This window comes from Ambystoma mexicanum, chromosome 1q (assembly GCF_040938575.1).
Source record: "Ambystoma mexicanum isolate Mex_15411 chromosome 1q, UKY_AmexF1_1, whole genome shotgun sequence".
Classification (NCBI taxonomy): Eukaryota; Metazoa; Chordata; class Amphibia; order Caudata; family Ambystomatidae; genus Ambystoma; species Ambystoma mexicanum.
In genome coordinates, this window is record NC_090922.1 from 1,386,992,059 (window position 1) to 1,387,011,742 (window position 19,684).

At 45.8% G+C, this 19,684-nt stretch overlaps 1 protein-coding gene across 1 annotated transcript in view; it reads left to right on the forward strand.

Annotated features, from left to right (window-relative positions):
• STIL (STIL centriolar assembly protein) overlaps positions 1 to 19,684 on the forward strand; it is a 327,963-nt gene that overhangs the window by 257,948 nt on the left and 50,331 nt on the right. The window contains exon 15 of the mRNA XM_069642242.1: positions 8,446 to 8,641. Coding sequence (XP_069498343.1) covers positions 8,446 to 8,641 — 196 coding nt within the window. The remainder of the gene's footprint in view (positions 1 to 8,445; positions 8,642 to 19,684) is intronic.

Sequence of the window (19,684 nt, forward strand, 5' to 3'; positions counted from 1 at the left end):
TTACAAGGGGTGCCCCTTTCTACTTCGGTTGGGGGGGGGCACCCCCTTTCAATCAGTAAAACATCCATGGTGGCTAGTGGCCCCCACCGACACCCCTACCCCCACCCCTTTTCCAATCAATATTATTTTTATTTTTTACATTCCCTGAGGGCAGATGGTCAGCCATCTTCCCCCAGGGTTCATGTGCATGTGCCCCCATGCTTTGGGGAGCGGGGGGGGGAGAGAGGGCTGCTTACTTAAAGCAGCCCCCCATAGCCCCACCCCCCTAACTCACAAACAAATCAATGGTGGTCCAGTGGGTTGCTGGTCACGGATCAGCGCTTTGCGCTGATCCGTGACCAGCAATGCGTCATATCAGTGGTGTCCTTGGAAAGGTGAGAACCTCCCCTTTCCAGGGACACCACTTTTTGTCATATCCCTGGTGGTCTAGTGGGCCCCAGGGCCCCAAACCCCCTCCCACCTCCCCTAATCCCTGGATTTTATTATTTTATTTTTTTCACCCCAGGGGGCAGTGATCATCTGCCCCCAGGAGTCTCTGGCACTGTGGCCCCATGCTTTGGGGCCACGGGGGGAGGGGAGCCGCTTACCTAGTAAGCAGCCCTCCCCCACCCCCGCAGTCACAAACGGATCTGTACTGATCCGGTGGCATTGCTGCCCGCGGATCGCACGCCCTGCGCCCGATCCGCGGGCAGAAATGTCACACAATGGGTATCTTTGGAAAGGGGAGGATCTCCCCTTTCCAACGATACCCGCCTCGATCTCCGGCTTGAAATACAGCCGGAGATTGAGGCGGAATAAGGTCTCTTACCTTCTCTCTTCCCCGCAGCAGCCGAAAATGGCTGCTGCAGGGAATTTAGTTTCAGTTTCACGCCGATGTGAAACTGAAGGTAGTCCAGCCCCCTGGCAGTGAGGGTGTCCTCCTCCCTCACATAGCCCTGTGGTTGGATTACAGTTTTGCTCGATCCCTGAGCAAAACAGAGTGCCTACACAGACGAGCCGGCTTTTCGGTGGCAACCTAGAGCGCTTGCCACCGACGAGCCGGCTTGTCGGTGGCACTTAAAGGGTTAAATTAAAACCCACGAAATTACATTAAAACTGTTAACCTTTTACATTCCTGCAAAGTCTGTTTGCCAAGATAAGTCGGAAAAGATTCTTAATAGAATAGCTGTTTAATCCGGCATTGTCCTCCAAATATGGTCATGCCTTTCCAGGCTACCCCGCTTAACCCTGGGTCGGCATGGAATTTTTCTTTGAAGCTTCTTGTAGAAGTCACAGGGAGGTGTGACTTTCTTTTTAATATACTTGTGTCCCAGAATATCTATTGTGGAAGGCCTCGGCCCAGACGAAAGTCTGAGGATGTGAACTTTCTTTGTCTTGGTCAGTCAAAGTTTTCCAACCTAGTAATTATCAGCCAGGTTTCCTGGAGGTTTATGGTGGTTCCTTTTGGGGGAAGCCTTACCTTAGCCAGCAGGAAAAACCTGTTCTGGAGCTTGCAAAATCCAGACTATGCAGTTTAATTTCTAATTTTATTCATTTTTGTTATAAATAGGAATAAAGCCTGTAAAATAAGATCTCTCATAGTTCTTTCACAGCAAAACCACCTTCACATTGCTAGATAAGGGCAGGGCCTTATCCAACACACACTTTTAAACAAGTATTTTTCTTTATTTGCAAAAGTACATTTAAACCTATAGTGCTGCTGGCCTTTTTCTTGCAAATTCAGTTTGTCTCTCCCCTCTGCGCCACGTTGTTTTGTAGCCATTGCTAGTTCCTTGTACACAACAGTCTGTAGAAGGCCATGGTGTCTTGAGATTGACATGTGCGCAGGGAGCTAGAATTTCGTTTAAAGCAGTGATTTTTTTTTTGCCATTTTGTAGCAACAGTCAAGTGTTTTTCCGTGCAGCTGAAGTAAAACCTTTGTTGATTTGGCTTGACAGAGCCTGTCATTCAGGGATAATGCTTTCTTCTGCTGAAGCACAATGTAGATATGGATGGGCATGGCAAGGCCTTATTAATAAAAGTAGCTTGATGAAAATAGCGTCGGAGCAGCATCCTTTTCAATGTGAAATATTCCCTTTTTCGATGGGAACTTTGGGCTTGCAGCAAAGCAGCGCTGCTTTTCCACTCCCCTTATTTTGTACATGTAAGCAATACACTGGCAGGCTTTTTCAGTGTGCGCCCTTGTTCCACCCTGCCCAATATGTGCTTGGCAAGATGGTGCAGCCATCTTTTTGTAGTTGCAAATCAGTTTTGGTGTGAGGCAGTGGTGCTCAAAGGAGCCAGCGCAGCCATTTTGCTGTTTCTGCTGAAATGCAGCTTTGTTATGGAAAGGAATACAGCTGAGTGGATCAATGTAGCCCACAGGTGTGTCCCCTTTTTGTCTATCTGCTCTATGCTGTGTACTACAGACTTTAAGCAGTGCATCTAGTGCAGAAGCTTTGTGGCAGACCCTCATGCATGTGTATGGTGCCTCGTTAAATACCATCCACTTTGTTCTTGTGCTCTGTGTGAGCGGATCAATTTCATTTAATTTTGACATTTGTATAGCGCCTTTCACCATGGGTATGACCCCCAACACGCTGTCAGTTGAACGCCGTCTTGGGCGAAAGTATGCGAAATGTATGATGTGCTAGATTGCATGTGTTTGCATGTGTGCTTAATGGCCATGAAAGGTTATGGGGGCTTGGCCACATCTCTTCTAGCCACCCATATCTAATTGGCATGTGTATGGGGGGAGAGATGTACACTAGGGGAAATAAGCTGAAGGGGGTGTGGAAGAGGATAGTCAGTTTGTGTGTAGCTACAGTTAAAACATTTTGTCGTGAAAGGTAGCTACATTCTTATGGCAGAAGTGTTGTGTAAAGTGTCATTCGAGTTGAATGTGAAAGCAGATGCATGCAGGAGGGTGACCGACCGTGCCTTTGGCTATTTCCAAAATCAAGCAGTGCGAGAGGAAAAATGCTTTGGTTATAATCAAATGAAAGCCTGGATTTGGTACATTCTAAAACATCTGGGTTGATAAATTATAGTGGATATATTCTGCATGCTTCCAGATATCGAAGTGGCTTCTTTCAATACCCCACTTAACTGTAAAGGCAGCATAATGCCAACACATGCATCCCCTGTAGTGGAACACATTCTACTAACACCTACAATCCATAACATGGTTGCCGTCTTGGACTCAACTAAGTGCAGCAACCCTCGTCAACTGCAGCTATATGTGATTTCCTTGCTGGAAACAAACATTGAGGGGGAAACAACCCACTAAACATCCTTCCCAACATATTTTAGCACTGCTACAATTATATAAACAAATTCCAGTCCTAGAATATTTGGGTGAAGTGTTGGATAGTGGCTTTAGCAAAAATATTGTTTCCCCCTCAATGTATATTACCGGCTGTGAAATCACCCTTCCAAGTACTAGACAATGGCTGTCGCAAGAAATTCTCTGGTGCAAAGCCTACAGTCTGTGCAATACAGTGGCTACCCTGACCAAATCTGTCAAGCAACACACAGGCCGCACTCCTGAATTAGTCCAAGTGCAGCACAATGTCCAACTGCAGAAGTCTTCTAAATGTAACAAATTGGTTATCCTAATGGATATTCACAGGGCAAAAACCTTGGCTACACTTATAAATCTAAGAGTAGAAGCAATGGCCACCTTTCTAATGATGGGGTTTGACACGTTGGCCACCCTCAAATACCTCCATTGCGATACCTTGCCCACCCCCAAATAAATTGAGTTCTTTCCATAATTGAGCTAGAACCAGTACCAAAAATCTGAGCACCTAGTCCAACCTAAGGCTGCCAAGACAAGCGAGAGGGGAGCTTTCCTTCATAAGATATGTTCTCTGCCACTGCCTTTCAAGGTGACAACCACACCCCCAGTCTTGGGTTCTTCATATCTGATCAGAAGGTGGTGTCCTCCAAGCGATTGCATTAAAGAATAATACTTGAAAGGAAAGCACCAGTAACTAGTTGGAAAAGTACCAGTACCCCATAGTGGGAACGCAACCAGCAATATTGGTACCTCTGTATTGGATAACCTCTTCACTCCTGATAACATCATTTTGAGACTAGTAAAACAAACCAAAGATAAGCACCAAACAAGCTTACCTCTGTCATGGGGGTGGATCGGGCTCATGGCAAATCACCCCACTTTCCCCTTAAAAAGCAAGCCCCTCTCTGCATGTAGTACATTTTTGGAGAAAGAAGTTGCAACTTGCTCCTTCCAGCATCCCGGCACTTGCGTGTCGGGTTCACCTCAGCTAGGCACATACAGAGTTGGTGGATGTTTAACTTTCAGAAGATCCTCGGTTTGGGTGTAACAGGATCCTCCCTCAGCTAGGAGGACATTTAAATTGCACAAGATTCTTGATAGAGGTGTTTATGGCGGTCTGGGCCTTAATTAGTGTGTTCAGAGTCAGTTCTCCCCAAAGAAAGGTGAGATTATTGGATGAAGCAACTACAAAGACCAGGGTTAGAGACCAAGAGATCCTTTTTGAACTTCTTCCTACCAGACTTCGTGAAAAGAGTAGGATAGTCTGTGGAGTAACAGTTGGAAAAGATAGGAGAACCAGAGAGTGCCATAGGTGATGTGGATGAGGGGGGCGAGGGAGGGGAGAGGGAAAAGAGTAAGGGAAGAGCAAGGGGGGGGCAGATGAGGCGGAACAAGATGGGAACAGCAGGACAGAGTAGCACAATGCAGTCACTGGGCACAGCTAGATTCATAATTTAGCAAAAATGTGAAATGCAGTACAGCCACAGGGCACAGCTAGACTCATTGATCTTCCGGGGGAAGGTGAATAAACGTAGATTGCCCCTGAGGAGGTGCAGCTGAAAGTTGGACTTCTTGGCAAGGTCTGTGTTATGTGGAGAAAGAGAGAGGGGAGTGAAAGATGATGCCAAGGTTTTTTGCCTCACAGGTGTGTGAGGTGAGGGGATGCAAGGAGTCTGACCAGAGAGTGGGGGAGGGAAAGGAGAAGCAAGTGTTCCAACGAGAAGGATCGCCGTCTTACTGGCTTTAAAGCAGAGATCATTGGCAGAGCACCATGCATGCATGGCAGTCATGCAGTCCGGAATGATGGCGGAAGCAGAGGAGGTAGAGGATGGCAGCCTGAAAGAGAGCTGTCATCTGAATTACAATGGAAATGAGGGGAGAAGGAGATCGGGTGGGCCAAAGGGGCCAGGTAGATGTTGAAGAGCCATAGCGATAGGATAGAATCCTGAGGGACTCCACAGTTGGGAAGTGAGGTGGAGGAGAAAAAAGGGTCACATTTGCATTTGGGAAGGCTCGTTAGAAAATGAGGCAAGCCATGTCCGTGCCCTGTCCATGATGCCTAGTGTATCATGGAGGTGGTTTGAGGATGGAGTGGTTGACTGTGTGAAAGGCAGAAGAAATATCGAGGAGGATCGGAACAGTGGGAGTGTTTGGATCCAGATTAGAGAGTAGGTCTTCACGGATGTTCAGGAGAGCAGTTTCTGTGCCTCTTGATTCCCTGAAACCGGACTGGTGTTCATGGAGGCAGCCAGCCACTTCAGTGTGCAGGGATGAGCAGCTACTCTATGCATTTGCCCCAAAAAGGGGTGATGGCGATGGGGCCATAGTTACCTGAAAAAGAAGGGCCAGTAGATGGCTTTTTTAGGGGAGGGGTGCACAAGAGTGGTTTCAGAGGTCAGCCAAGGCTGGGGCGAGAGGCGTTGTAGTCTTGGCTACTTCTGGAGGAGCAGGGGAGCACCTGTTTAGAGGAGACTTTCATAGAGCGGACAATTCTAGACCTCATCTGGTGCAATGGGAGAGAAGAGTGGGGGGTCAAGGGAGGCACGAGAACAAGGGTGGATGGGAGTGGGGAGCAGAAGACAGCGAGGACAGGGGGTCTAGAGTTTTGGAGGAGAAGTGGGCGACCAGAGCAGAGTGCTTGGGAGAGAGGCGGAGAGCAGGAGACTGTAGTAGGATTGGCTAGTTCTTTGCAGATTTTAAAGAGTTGGTTGCGTCCTTTAAAGATTTTGTGACAGTGGGTACAGGGGTGGGGTGTTGCCACTGTAGGGGGAGAGGGGAGATGAAGGAAGAGAGGGTGGCGGAAGAGGGGGGGTGAGAGGGTGAGTTGAAGAGACATGGAAGGCGCCAGTCAAGTAGTAGGAGGTTGGATGGAGAGTGCTGAGCCATGATGGTGCCATTGTGATGGACATTAATAGTGCATTTGATGATCCACAGTTGGCCAAGAGCACTTCCCATCTGGTGCCACCAGTAATTGGGGAGGAGAAGGGGAGAGGACAGAAACCATATGGGGAGGCCGTAAGTCAGAAGAGGGAAAGGCAAAAAGAATGTCAGTGATAGTCTGTCTGGAGGAAACATTGATGCAGGTGTCTGAGATGGGCAGACCAGGGTTGGAGCTCAGGAGTGCCTTTTTTTTTTAAAATGTCTTCCTTCTAGACTTCCTGAGAGTGGCAGGATAGGTGATGTAGAAGCAATTAGAATAGATTGGAGAGACGGAGAGCACCATGGGGGCAGAGACAAGAAAGGGGGGGGGTGGGAAAGAACAGAGGAATAGCGGGGGCGAGCATCCGAGCACCATGCAACCAGAGAATCTCACCAGGCAGCCAAGCGGACAAATCAGTGGGCACGGTGGAAATGCCCAGAATGACAGTTATTAGCACATTGGAATTGCACACCTAAATTCGATTTTTGCCAGAAGCACTACAAAGCAGTACAAAAAGGTGGATGAACAGTTGAAAGCACACTCATTCGATTTTTGGTCCCATTTGCTCTTTTTCAGCAGATGTTACCTGAATGGGCTTTCACAGTGTTCCACCCTCTTTGTTGGACCTGCTTTACTGTATCATTTCGCTAGATAACATTGCTTACCAATCTTACCGTAATGATGCATAGCACTCAAATTAAAGAACCTTATTGTTGCAGCTGGGTCTGTGCTGGGAGACTCCCAAACTTTGATAAGAGCTTGCTCCAACTTAACTTGGGGAAAACAGATGCTCCTCCGCCATCCTTCCTACCAGGGTTAACCACTTCTCCTATTCACTGATCAATAACTTGCCTATGGCAAATACCCACATTTGTATTCTTGTGGCACAGGTGGACCCTAAAATGTATTTGAGCCCCTCAGATTGTCAACATTAAAAAAACAGTGGTTTTCTGCTAATAAAACTGATTATAAATATTTTGCCTATATCCTCTTTAGGGATTGTGCAATCGTTGTGGGAGCTTTTGAAGTCCCACATTAATTTTTGTAACTCCTTCTATTCAGAACTCCCTCACCCTGTACTTCAAAGCTTCAAGAAATCCACAATTGAGTGGTTAGGTTTGCTAGTGGATAAAAAGTGTGATTGCTTCCGTGCCTCCCGGAGATCTCTTCATTTACTATAGGTGGGGGACAGAGTTTTCTTGACAATGTCGTCTTCATGAATGTTTCTGGGGCTTTGTCCAGTATATCACAATGCCCTTATTACTCCATCCATCTTCAAACGCACCCTGCTGGCCCGTTCAGGCCTAGAAGTCCCAAGGTCCACAGCTCTGCCAGAGGAAGACCACTGTGTTCAATCTGGGCCCCCAAACACTAGAATCTACTTGTCATCTAGTACCCTACATTTCCTTGCTCTCCTTAAAACCTGTTTAATATTGTATTAGCATCCCATTCCAAGGGCTGTAATGGGGTGGTGGTGTGTATCGGGGGCGGGGGGTAACAAGGTCACTGGGACATTACCGCCCATTCCAGCTTTTGGAACGGCGTGCGAACACTATTAGCACTCCAGGTTACCAAAGCGGTAACCAGGGTAATTAAAGTATTTTCATTCAGAGAATGGGACAAGTGCAATGTCCCGTTCATTGAAGGAAAATACTGTGCAAAGGTGGCCGCCATGTTTGTGGAAGGCGTGGCTCCATACGGAGCCCCTTTTCTGTTTCCACAAACCGAGAAGGAAAGAAGGAAGCTACTGCAGTATGTCGGCGCCGCCGACACTTTCGGGTAAGTGGGGCTGGTGTAGGAGGCTGGGATAACAATAAAATAAAAAAAAGGAAACGTCGGGGAGAAGATGCCGGCTCCCCGCAGCAGAGGCAGTTTGCCGGTTCCATGGAACGCGGTTGAGATTGCCAGTTTCAGCCCACGATCCACAGAACCTGATTGGCTGTGCCCGCTCACCCTGGTTGCTAATTCCATTCAAGTTCAACTTTGTTTTTAAGAGCATCTCTGGTGGAGTATCACACAATACCAAGAGGCAAATCACTCTACAGTGTGCTCTCAATAAATCATCCATTCACTCACTTGTATAATGTCAATAAATACTTTATTGGAGCCATGTTAAACCCTGTTTTTGTTAGTGTAGAGATAAATCCTGCTGCCTCTCTTGAGGAATTATGTTTGGATTTATACTGTGAACCACTGCCAGTCGCATGGTTTCCTGGTGCAGTAACATTCATTTCTTTTTTACCAGTGTTTCGCAGCACATTCCAAATCGGCAACATCCGTCTACATTTCCAGCGCATCCTCCATCCGATGAGTTGAACTTATGCTTGGGTACTGAGCCAACAGGGGTCCACAACTGCATGGAGCCAACAAATAATATTCAGGACCCCATTCAGAATGTGGCTAGGCTTCCAGCTGATCATATTTTCTACCAAGATTTATTGGTAAGGATATACATATTTCTAAACGTTACATTTTTTGTAAAAAAGAGAAGACCAATGTTTGCTTATTCTCCTGTGATTCTCTGATGGTGCAGTGGCCTGTGTCAACTCCCAGTGATCACAATAGCTGTGTTCATTGACCTCCCGTGCTTATTATGATAATTACTTGAAGTTTTGTTTGGCAGTTGGGGGAACTCACTGATCATTGACAAAGTCTATGCAAGTTGCCGTTGCGATTTTGACTGGTGATTCTTTATTTTAAAAACAATTCAAACTATGAACCTTCAGTTTAACACTTCTTAAGGGATTGATACATTCAGATTATTCTAATATTTTGGCTGTATACATGCTTCCAAACTGCCAGCGCTAAATTGTATGCACTTGTAACATTGAAGTTCAATAACACAGTTTGGTCTGCTTTTGTGTTTCTAACTTTTGGGATGTTGATTGGGAGTAGGGTGTTGGGCAAGATTGTACCCAGTACCCTTTGGGGGCACTACAATAACCTTGACCTCCTGGCAATAGGGACCCAACCTTTGATATAAGTCTGAATTACACAGGTTGGTAGTGTGTTCGAGCAGCCAGGCTTATCTCAAGAGGGGTCCATGTCAGCAGCACTGTTGTGAAAGTTTCACAATACAGTTATCCAAATAAACACTTTTATATTCAATGTTTTTTGATAAAACAATTTATTTCAGTCAGTTATATAAGCCTTCTTCAGAAAGGGAGCAAAACATGTAACACTTATAATACACTTCAAAACACACTTAGTTTCTCTAAATCAGATGACGCCCATTGGGGATGGCACACACTCCCTACATCCTCAGGTGACTTAAATAGCTAGGACACTGTGGACCTTGATTTATCAATGGTACATTTAGAGCAATACAGAGTTTGGTGGAAAAGGATAGAATAGTGGAATACAACAAAGGTTAACAAATGACTCCTAAACAGGCCAAGTACTTTTAAACACCTTCCAAAGCACAAGGTCGGAGGTAAAGGGGTCTCTCAGGGAGCCAGGACAACCAATGTTAATTGCACAATGTCAAGGGGAGCTGAAGATCTTCTTTGCAGGTAGGTAAAGTCTTGCACAATGTTTTTTGTAGAAAATAGAACACTTGAAGGGCCACACGCTGAGAGGCTTGTGAGGGGCAAAGCTTTAGAAACTCTGCAAGGTAACAAAGACGGGCCTCAACCGAGAGCAAGTAAGGCTACACAACAAGAGGTAAGTTCTCTTCGACTTTACAGTACCTCTGGTTAGACGAAATGGTTCCAGCTGGCTTCTGGTCCTGTACAGCTCTGCAGATCCTGTTGTTCCTGAGCCTCAGTCGTGGGAACAAGAGGGAGGATGTCTGGGGACTCCTGCTCTGCAACGGGACGGTCGGCAGCAGCAATGGGCAAACTTCAATTCAGCGGTCCTTCAGTGTTTCAGCTCCTCGCGTCTGACAGCAAATAGCAACACTGTAGTTCTCGGATACCAGTTCAGACTTTCCTTGCTTCTGGGTTCCAGCACTCTGTTGGGTGGCTCAGGTTTGGTCAGTCCTGCGTCGGGGAAGTCCAGAGGATCTGCCTAGTGCTCGTGGCCGACTTAAAAACAACGCACACATCTGGTGTTACTCTCTCTGGCTCTCCGGTTCCAGCAGCAACTGCAGTGGAAATGGAACCAGCTTCGAGAGGATGTCCAGACGGGCTTACTTTGGAGTTGATTGGTCCCACCAACTGAAAGGGAGAAGTCGTCCTTGCAGGGCTTCTCTAGCCGAGGCGAATTCAGAGCTTCAGCACAGCAGCAGGGCTTCACCGGGCAAACCAACAGTCCAGGAGTTGCAGCAGGCATCTCGTCCAAGTTCTTCTTCAGATTCCTTCGCCCAGTGGTCGACTCTGCCTTCCAAGCCGAAAAAAAGCCTTGCCTTTTTATTCAGGTTTCTCCCTTCATTCCAGCCTAGCTGTCAATCACACAGCAGGGTGGCTGTCCTTGCCGGACAGCCAGCCGGCCAATTACCTTTGGGTGCATTCCTGTTACCAGCGGGATTAAGCACAGGGAGTTTCAGGCACCTCCCTCACTTCCTGCCCTGCCATTCATTCAGCAGCCCCAGGCGGGCTTCACTCGAGAATCCCGCCAAAGACCAAACGAACAAAGAGACCAAACCTGGTTTGGCGCGCAGAGTTAATCTCAAGAAGGACCTTTCCAACAGAAAATGGTGAAAAAAGACCGGGGCCATTTTGACGAAATGGGCACACATGGGTGCGAACTCAGCCCATGGTAAAAACACACAACGGTAGTAAAAAGTAAACTACTGCCACCAGCCAATTGTAGAAAGGGTAGCATATAATGTTACGTGAGACACTAAACAAAGGGATACTAATTAACCCCTCCAGCACCCTATGGTGAGCTGGTGTGTGCTGGGTCTAGAAAGTTACAATTTGTAAGTAAAGTCAATTTCACTTCACTGCTCTTGGAAACAGTAGGCTCACCAAGAGAAGGTATTTAAACCTTGGGGAAATCTAAGACTTCCCTGTGCCACTGCAGTGAAGGTGCTGTGTGATACAATGTAAAGATGATGCCAATGGAGTTTGTCAGACTCCAAAGTCAAAAAGAACACAAATTAAACCACACTAAAATTACATGAGGGATACAAAGTCCTAAAATCCAGCAAAAGAGCTGGGGGTCAGTAAGGTAGAAGGGGAATTTACACATTTCTAAGAATTCCCCTGGATTAAAGACCAAGAAAACCCTCTTCTGTGTTTCCAATACCATCACAAAATACTCTCCAACTCCTCCCTGCCCCACTTCCCTAGATTCTTTAAGTAGCTCATCAAACACCTTGGTGGAAAGGATAAAAAAAATCTATAATTCTTAGATACCGATTGTGATACAGTTTCTGAAAGGACTGGTAAGCCACTGTACTAGTGCCATTTATTCATGCAGGCAGGGTGTGGCCCAAGTTTGGTCTTGGTCCAGTTGATATCTCTGCAGTTGGAGTCCATGCATAGCTGTGATTTCAAGTTACTCTGAAGACTGATTTCTTTGTGGCCATTGAATCAGCCAGGCAAGTGAGGACTGGCTTTACAAGTGACAAGTTGATGTTTTGGGTTCAGTTGGGGTCCTAAGATAATCGGTGAACTTCACATCAACCATACAGGTGTCTGCTTTCTTCAGTCCTCCTAATACCAAGGCAGAGGAGCAGCTACAAGGATTTGACTCTAGGAAAGCCAATGGCCTCCATATAGCGAGATTCAAGTGAGTAGCGTGTGGACAGGCAATGGTTTGTGGCTTGTGCTCATGTGTACAGGAGCTGAGCGAGGACCAAACAGATTACCTTCAGGAGGAATCCCTTATTGTTTATTTTTAATGCGCACCAAGACCCGCAGGTAGGAGGGCGCAGCAGTAAGAAGATGCAAAGCTTACAAGTTACAAATGATACACATTACAAAATAAGGCACATCAAAGCAGATAAGTTTACAATCAACTTAGGTATTATGATAGTATTACGTGGCATTATAGCAGAACTACAGTGCCGGTTCACACTATACAGGATATATATATATATACACACACAGGAAATCTATGCAGGAGATTTACACTTGAATCTTTCAAACTATACAGGAAATGTACAGTCTATACAGGAATTATACAATTGAATCTTAGACTAGCAGTCTAAACAGTGTTGGTATAGGTGTAGAAGAAGGTGTCTAGGGATCTTTAGCCTTGAGGTAATTAATGTAGTTCTTTCTGAGGAGTAGGAAAGGTTGGTCTACTCTTTGCTTATGAGGCAAGGCTTTTCACAGTTTAGCAGCCTTCACCGGGAAGCTATTGCCTCAAACCTTTAATTAGTCCGTATCTTGGAACTACAAGGCAATTGGTATTTGCCGTTCATGTCGGTCTAGTGGATGTTCTTTTGGTGAATTTGTCCATGTAGTAGCTGGGGGCAGCGTTAAGAGCTTTGTGAGTCAAGGAGATCATTTTTAACTGAATTTTATCGTCTATGGTGAGCCATTTGTGTTGGTGTCTAGTGGAGGAGATGTGTACTCTTTTATATGCTAAGCGCAGCTCTTAAGGCATTATTTTGAAGAATTTGTAATCTCTGGATGGTAGCCTTACTGGCACCACTGTAAAGGGCATTACAGTAGTCCAGTCTAGATAGGATTTGGGCTCTAGCTAGAATCAAGCAGCTGTCATTAGAAAGGAAGGGCTTGCCCGCTCTTATTAACTTGCAGTGGTTGAAGCAAGAGATTTCACCTGTTTGTCAAAAGACATAGTTGAGTCCAGGTAAAAGCCAAGGGTTTTTACTTCCTTAGATACATTTATGATGTTGCGGTCGATGTTGAATGAGGCATATTCTTGTTCTAGTTTGTTGATGTTGGAGGGCGTGCCTAAGATTATTAACTCTGTATTATTCAAGCATAAGCCATGTGTAGCCATACCCTGTTCACCAACTCCAGATCCCTGCTATGATCCCCAGAAAGCGGGAGGAGAATCTGTGTATCATCTACATAATTAGTGTAGGTGATACCCAGAAGGTCCAAATCATCGAATAAGGGTTTTGTGAAGATGTTATATAGAGTGGGGTAGACGCAGGAACCCTAAAGGACACCACACAGGATAGATAGGTATAGGATCCGCTGCTGCCGAAGGGGAGAACACTCTCATAGTGCTCTCGCTCAGGAATGATTCAATCCATCTGATGGCTTCCGGGGAGAAGTGGGCTGCTGAGTCCAAGTGTTTGCAAAGGACTTTATGGTCCACAAGATCAAATGCAGCTGAGAGATCAAGGAGTAGTGCAGTCTTCCCCTTGTCTCTCAGCTTGTCAATTTGGGTTTTTAAATAGATTAAGGCAGTTTCCCTCCCACGTAATGGACGGAAGCCGAATTGTCAAGCTCCTAAGAGCTTGTGTAGCTCCAAATGCCTTTTAATCTGGATGTAAGCTACTTTGTCCAGTATTTTAAGTAAAAATGGTACCATAGTAATGGGTCGGTAATTGGTGGGGATGAGAGGATCCAATGTCTGCTTTTTAAGGAGTGGAAGCGCCAAGGATTGTTTTAGATTGGCAGGAATGGTGCCGGAGGTGAAGGAGGCGTTGATCAGTTTGGAGATGAAGGGTGATGGGTCTCTGGCAGCGTCTTTTATTATCTGTGCAGGGCAGATGTCCCCCTTGCAGTTTGAGGGTTTAAGAGATGGGATGATTTTTTCTACCTCTAAGGTAGAAATTTTAGAAAAGTAGAATTTATTAGTTTGGCTAGTAGATGGTGAGATTTTAGATTGGTACTGGGAGTTCAAATGTCTTTTTTGTTTTTATTTTATTTTGGAGTATATCTATTTTGTTTGCTATCGCATGTTGGATGTCCGCACACCAGGTCTTGTCCTTGGTGCATATATCCGGTGTGGCAATAGGTGTCTCCAGTTCCTTCAGTATGGAGAAGAGCAATATGTTCATTGTAGGAGTTCCGTTTGGCTAGGCGAACTTCACTTTTATATTGCCGGGAGATGGACGTTAGGTTAACTTTATTCTCATTGGAAGGGCACTGTCTCCATGCAGTGGCACATTTTCTTTTCATGAGATGTAGGTTCTTTAGTTCGGGCATAAACCATTTATTTAGGTGAGCTATAGGTTTGCTTGTTCTGAGTTTAAGTGGGGCAATTTTATCCATAGTAGCAAGCATGATTTTGTTGTATTCATGGACCAATGTACCAGGGTCCAGGTTGTCTGGCAATGCGTTTAGAGTAGGTAGGATAGCGGGGACAACTTTATCTGCTATAATGTTCCTTTTGTTTCTAGTTCAGCATGGTGCAGCCATAGGCGAGGCCGTGGGAGTGCATCCAGTAGTTACAACATTGAAGGACCCAAGTGAATGATCTGTCCAAGATTGAGGCAAGATGGAAGAGTTATCTGCTGAACAGTAGTGATCGGCTACCCAGTCTAGTATTCTTCCCTTCTTATGGGTGGGATTGTTGACTTTTTGAGTCAATCCTGATGCGCTGATGGTGTTGGCTATGATCGTTGCATACTTGTTCGCTGGATCATTATAGCCTCGATTGAAATCGCCCATGAGCAGTAGTTGGGGAAGTAGTTTTCACGTTATTAGTTAAGATATTATGCAGGTCCTCTTCAAAGGTCCCAAGAGGACCAGGAGGTCTGTATATTAGGTGAATGGTGAGTGTCTGGGAATTGTGTATCGGGAGTTTAGCAGTAAGGATTTCACACGATTGCAGGTTGAGAGAGGGGATTAGTCTTAGAGAAAGTCTTATTCTCGATATGATGGCGATTCCACCGCCTCAAGCGTCCTCACGGTCTTGCCTGGAAATTGTATATCCGTCGGGGATAGCTAACGTGAGAGCCGGTCCTGCAGCAATGCGTAACCAAGTCTGTTATCGCAAGGAAGTCCAAATTATCTTCTATAATTAGGTCGGCAATGTCTAGAGCATGGGCAACAGGCGATCTCGTGTTGAGTGCTCATTTAAAGGAGTGAGTTTCCGTAGCAGTTGTAACCTGACCAATTGGTTACCTTCGGCTTAGACTTGCGTCTTGTTGGTTGGAGGACGTTCAGGGTGGGAGCTAGTAAGCTGGCTGGGCTATTGGTGTGGTTAGGTTTCATTCTCTATACACAATTGGTCTTCAGGTTGGTGGGTGGGAGTAATCTAGTAAGTGGCTCATGCAGTTTAGGGAGGCTGGCCCTGAGTTTAGAGTATCTATTGGTTGTAGTACATGAAAGAGAGGCATATGCAACCGGCCTTATAGCGCCTGGGTATTTTGAGCTGATGGTATTCAAGTCAGTAGTAGTTATCTTAAGTAGGCGAGGTGAGAGGTTCTGTCTTTAGTGGGGACGACGTAATGTATGAATCATGACTATAGGTATCACTTGCAGGGAATGTGATAGCAATTATACAGTAGGTAATGATAAAGCAACTTGGTTCAGTACGTTATATTATACTTGAAGTAAGGGATAATGCAGAATTTTTATATGCATAGTCCATCAGAGGATAATTTGCAGTACAATAGGTAGAACTTTGGGCACTTATGTTAGCAAATAAAGGTATAAATACAGCACACACAAGTAGTTGTGGCCTAGTACAATACATATCGTACATGGGCAGAATCTACTAGTAATATCACTTAACCCAACTTACAAATGGGTCATAGATTTTGTAGCAACGCCTAAATTCAAGAGTCCATACATGAGCAATAACCCTTTGCATTGTTTGCTAATAGGAGACACATTTCTAACAGCGCCTAGATTCAAAAATCCGTACATGAGCAGAGTCTGCTGTCGATGGGTGCAGTTAAGTAGTGGCACCTAAGCATCTATCTGTACACAATTTCTGAGTCATAGTATGGTCATCAGTGAGCTTAGGCAATGTAACAGAACCTAGATTCTGTTGTCCATACATACTATAGGTACAATGAAGACAATTTATCTATATGCAAGGGCCCATTGATACCTAGACACATAGGAGGAGAGATAGTATATTGTCAGTGTGTGAGGTACAGTTTCTGTTACCTTTGTGGAAGATTGACGAGGGTCAGGTGCTGATGAGGCAGGGTATCACAGTGAAAATAGCATTCCGCAGCTCTGGTGAGCGTGGATAAGGACTTTCTGAAGGGAAATACTGGCCTGTTTGGGTAGATGAGCTTAGTCACTAAATGGCAAGGTGCAGGGTGCTGCTCAGCAATTCCCACTGAGAATGGTCAGGGATGACCGCACTACACCCTACCAGTGCACTAACAGGAACTAACGGGACCTTTTCTCTGGCCTGTTTCCACCTGCCGGTGCTCGGGGTGTGCTCAAAAGCTGGGAGGTTGCTTAGCAACCAGAAGCCGCCTTGCTTCAATGCCGTGATGCACCCGCCCTTTTGGAACAGGCGGCGCTCGCTTTCAACAAAGGCACGATAGTTGCAAAATATCAGATCATGTAGTAGGATTCGGTTGTGATTGTCTTACTTGCATGATGGCTCAATAAAATGTAAAGCCATGAAATATGGAAAGCGCATCACGCAGAGGACTTCGGATGTTGATGTGGTGGGGGCCATTCAGGTCAGCTGTGGCCGATGCTGCAAAGGAGACTGGCTCCTGCCCTCTCGTCGAACCGAAGGGGAATGCAGCACTTCCAGGAATGCTGGGCCTTTTCCCTGGCCTTCTCCTGCAGCCGGCTTCCGCCTGCCAGTACTGGGGCTGTGCTCAAAGGCTGGGAGGTTGAAGCGGCCTCGCTTCAATGCCGCGATGCGCCTGCCATTTTGGTATTGATCTGGCTTTGCTACCAGGAGTGGCACAAGGATCCCCCCTAAGCTGACTGTGGCGTATTTCACAAGGAGGGCTGGGGTGGGGAGGGCAGGAGAGGAGGGGGGTCATGAAGCAATGGCCATTTTCTTGAAGTGGTGCCAATTTGAGAAAACCTCGACTCTTCATATTTGAGCTAAGCACTACTTCTTGGACTCGGACATGAGGGGCCAGGCCTTGTTTGGCAGGGCAGCGGTGTGGCACACAAGTCTTTGTCTCATTACCTCAGTGGTGGCTGCTGTCTGATATTATTAGTCTTAATGCAGAATTTCTGTTTTGGGGAATTTTAGGGCCCCTTAGCTTTGGCTTTTTCCATTTTATTTTTTATTTTCATGAAACTATTCTTGGTGGTCCGTGGAACTTGTACTGATGTCCTCAAATTATAACCCTTTTTTGGCACATTTTGATTGTTTTTCTGGCGCCCATAAGGTTCCCGGTGTCAAGGGTGCTTTCTAAGCGCTCTATTTCTGTCCTAGGATGATATCACCCTACGTTGGTTTTATGGCATAGGCTCATAGCAGCTGTAATTCAGTTTTTGTTTTACCAGGAGTGCAAGACGATTTACTGCATTGGTTAACCAATGTACCTTTTATGGTAGCCATTGGAATTGTGTGGTGTTTTTTTAAATATTTATTTTATTTTTTGTTTTAAACAGGAGGAAAAAAAGACCTCTTAAATTTGTTTCTGGGAATTTGTTCTAGGGAGCCACAAAGTAAGGTTAAAATGCCCGCTCAGCCCATGTGCGCTCCTTGTGAGCTCCTGGCATCCTTCATATTATATTGTACTGGTTTCAACCAAGACCTGTCCCTTGGTTGTACCTACCACATCCTGCGTGTGTTGTCTGGGATGAGTGGCAATCCTGGAGCCAACCACATTGACTGGACACCGATGTCTTTGTCCCTAACCACCCTATTGTAATTGGTGAGCTGGCTTTGACATCCCCGGTGAGTGGTGGAACTTAAGGGGAAACAGTGTACCTAATTTAATTTGATTTGTTTTACTTGTTGATGGGTTTACTTAACTGCAAGTTGATTTCCTGTCATTTTGCACTGTTTCTGTAACTTGAGTATCACATCTGTTAGGGAGAATGTTCATTTCTATGCCAATTGCCTTTAACCTTAGAGACCGCCAGCTCTTTTGCTGGACTCAGGCTTTTTAATTCTACCTCCTAAATGAGTGGGACTTTTCCTACCTCTCATGTGTTTTTCTGACTAGGATGTTTGTGTTTCTTACTGTTTGCTGGCGTCTGGTAAACTCCATAGGCATCTGATTTTCACATTGACACCCAGCACCTTTTGTGCAGTGCCACTGAGAAGTCCCTTGGACTTCCCTTAATGTAGAACTACATTTTCCTAGGTGAACTACTGTGCTCTATAATAGTAAGATGACTCCTGCCTTGCTCACCTTTTTTCTTTTGTGGGTCCAGCACACACCACCCTATGTGGAGTGCTGAGGGGGTTACATAGTAACTCTGCATGCCACTTCTCATGTAACATTCTGTTACACTAACTTGAATGGCTGGTGGCACTGGTTTCTTACCTTGTGCCATGTTTCTGCAGGATGATTTTTCAGCTGCAGTACAGCACCGACGGGTGACCATTTTCCAAAAATGACTCCAGTTTTCTTTTTTCACAATTTCTTGTCACTTAGTTCCTTCTGGGCTTTTACTCTGTTTTGAATTGGGTTTGAGTCCTTTGTGCATTGTCTTTGGCGGGGTTTCAGCCCTGAAGCCCACCTAGGGCCCAGTGTTTCTGAAAAGGAAGGAAGTGAGGTTGGGTCCTGAAACACCCCTGTCCTTTGTCTCCAGGTGTTCCTTGAAACCAGTTCTGATTGGCCGGCTGGCTGTAGCCACCCTGCAGTGTATTTGACAGCCTAGGGCTGTGAATGAATGGGAACTTGCTTAAAAGGCAAGGTTTTTGGGACTAGAGACGGAGTCGACCACTGGAGGACAACATCCGACAAAGAGGTCGTGAAGAGACGCCAGCAGGACCCACCTGGACCGCGAAGAGCCTGGTGAAGCCCTGCAACTGTGCAGACCCAGTTTTCATTTCGACCAGGAAGACTCGCAAGAGACGACTTCCTCCCTTGGGTGGATCAAACTAGCCACGAGACGAGCTTTATTTTGGATCAAATCCAGACTTGCTGTAAATTGCCAAGGCTACAGAATCCTAATGCCCAGGGACCCCTGACCATCATAGAGTGCATTGTCTCCGGAAGTGTGAATCCTGCCAAAACTTTGTGGGCAGCCAGAGGCTCCTACAGAAGCAGGCTGTCTTCATCCAGAGTCCCCTTACCAGAGTCCAGGACCGAGGGATCAACTAACCGGAGCTGTTTATTCTTTGGCACTGAGAAAAAGGCGCCAAAACCACAAAAGGCCACTGAATCAAGGAAAATCCAGCAGGCGTCCTCCTTTTCATCAGCATGACCAAGGACTAGGAACAAGGCTCTGTTAAACTGCTACAGGAAGGAATCAAGCTAGAACCAATTCTTCAATTCTCAGGTACGGCAGGGTTTGTGGTAAATCTACCTTTTGGCAAATTGTGGTGCTTCCTAGCTTGGGGAGTACTATTTTAAACCCTTTTGAGTTGACCTCCACTCACTTGCACTGGCCTTCCAGCGTGTGCTTCTTCAAGGTGGCTCCTCTTGAGCGTCTGATTTTTATTTTTTTTCTACTGAACTGCTGACTATTTTAAAAACATTTTCTAAGAGAGTATCAGAACTTTGAACAAGTCCATTGACTTTGGCTGACCTGGCTCCCTAAAGGCCCCTTTCTGAA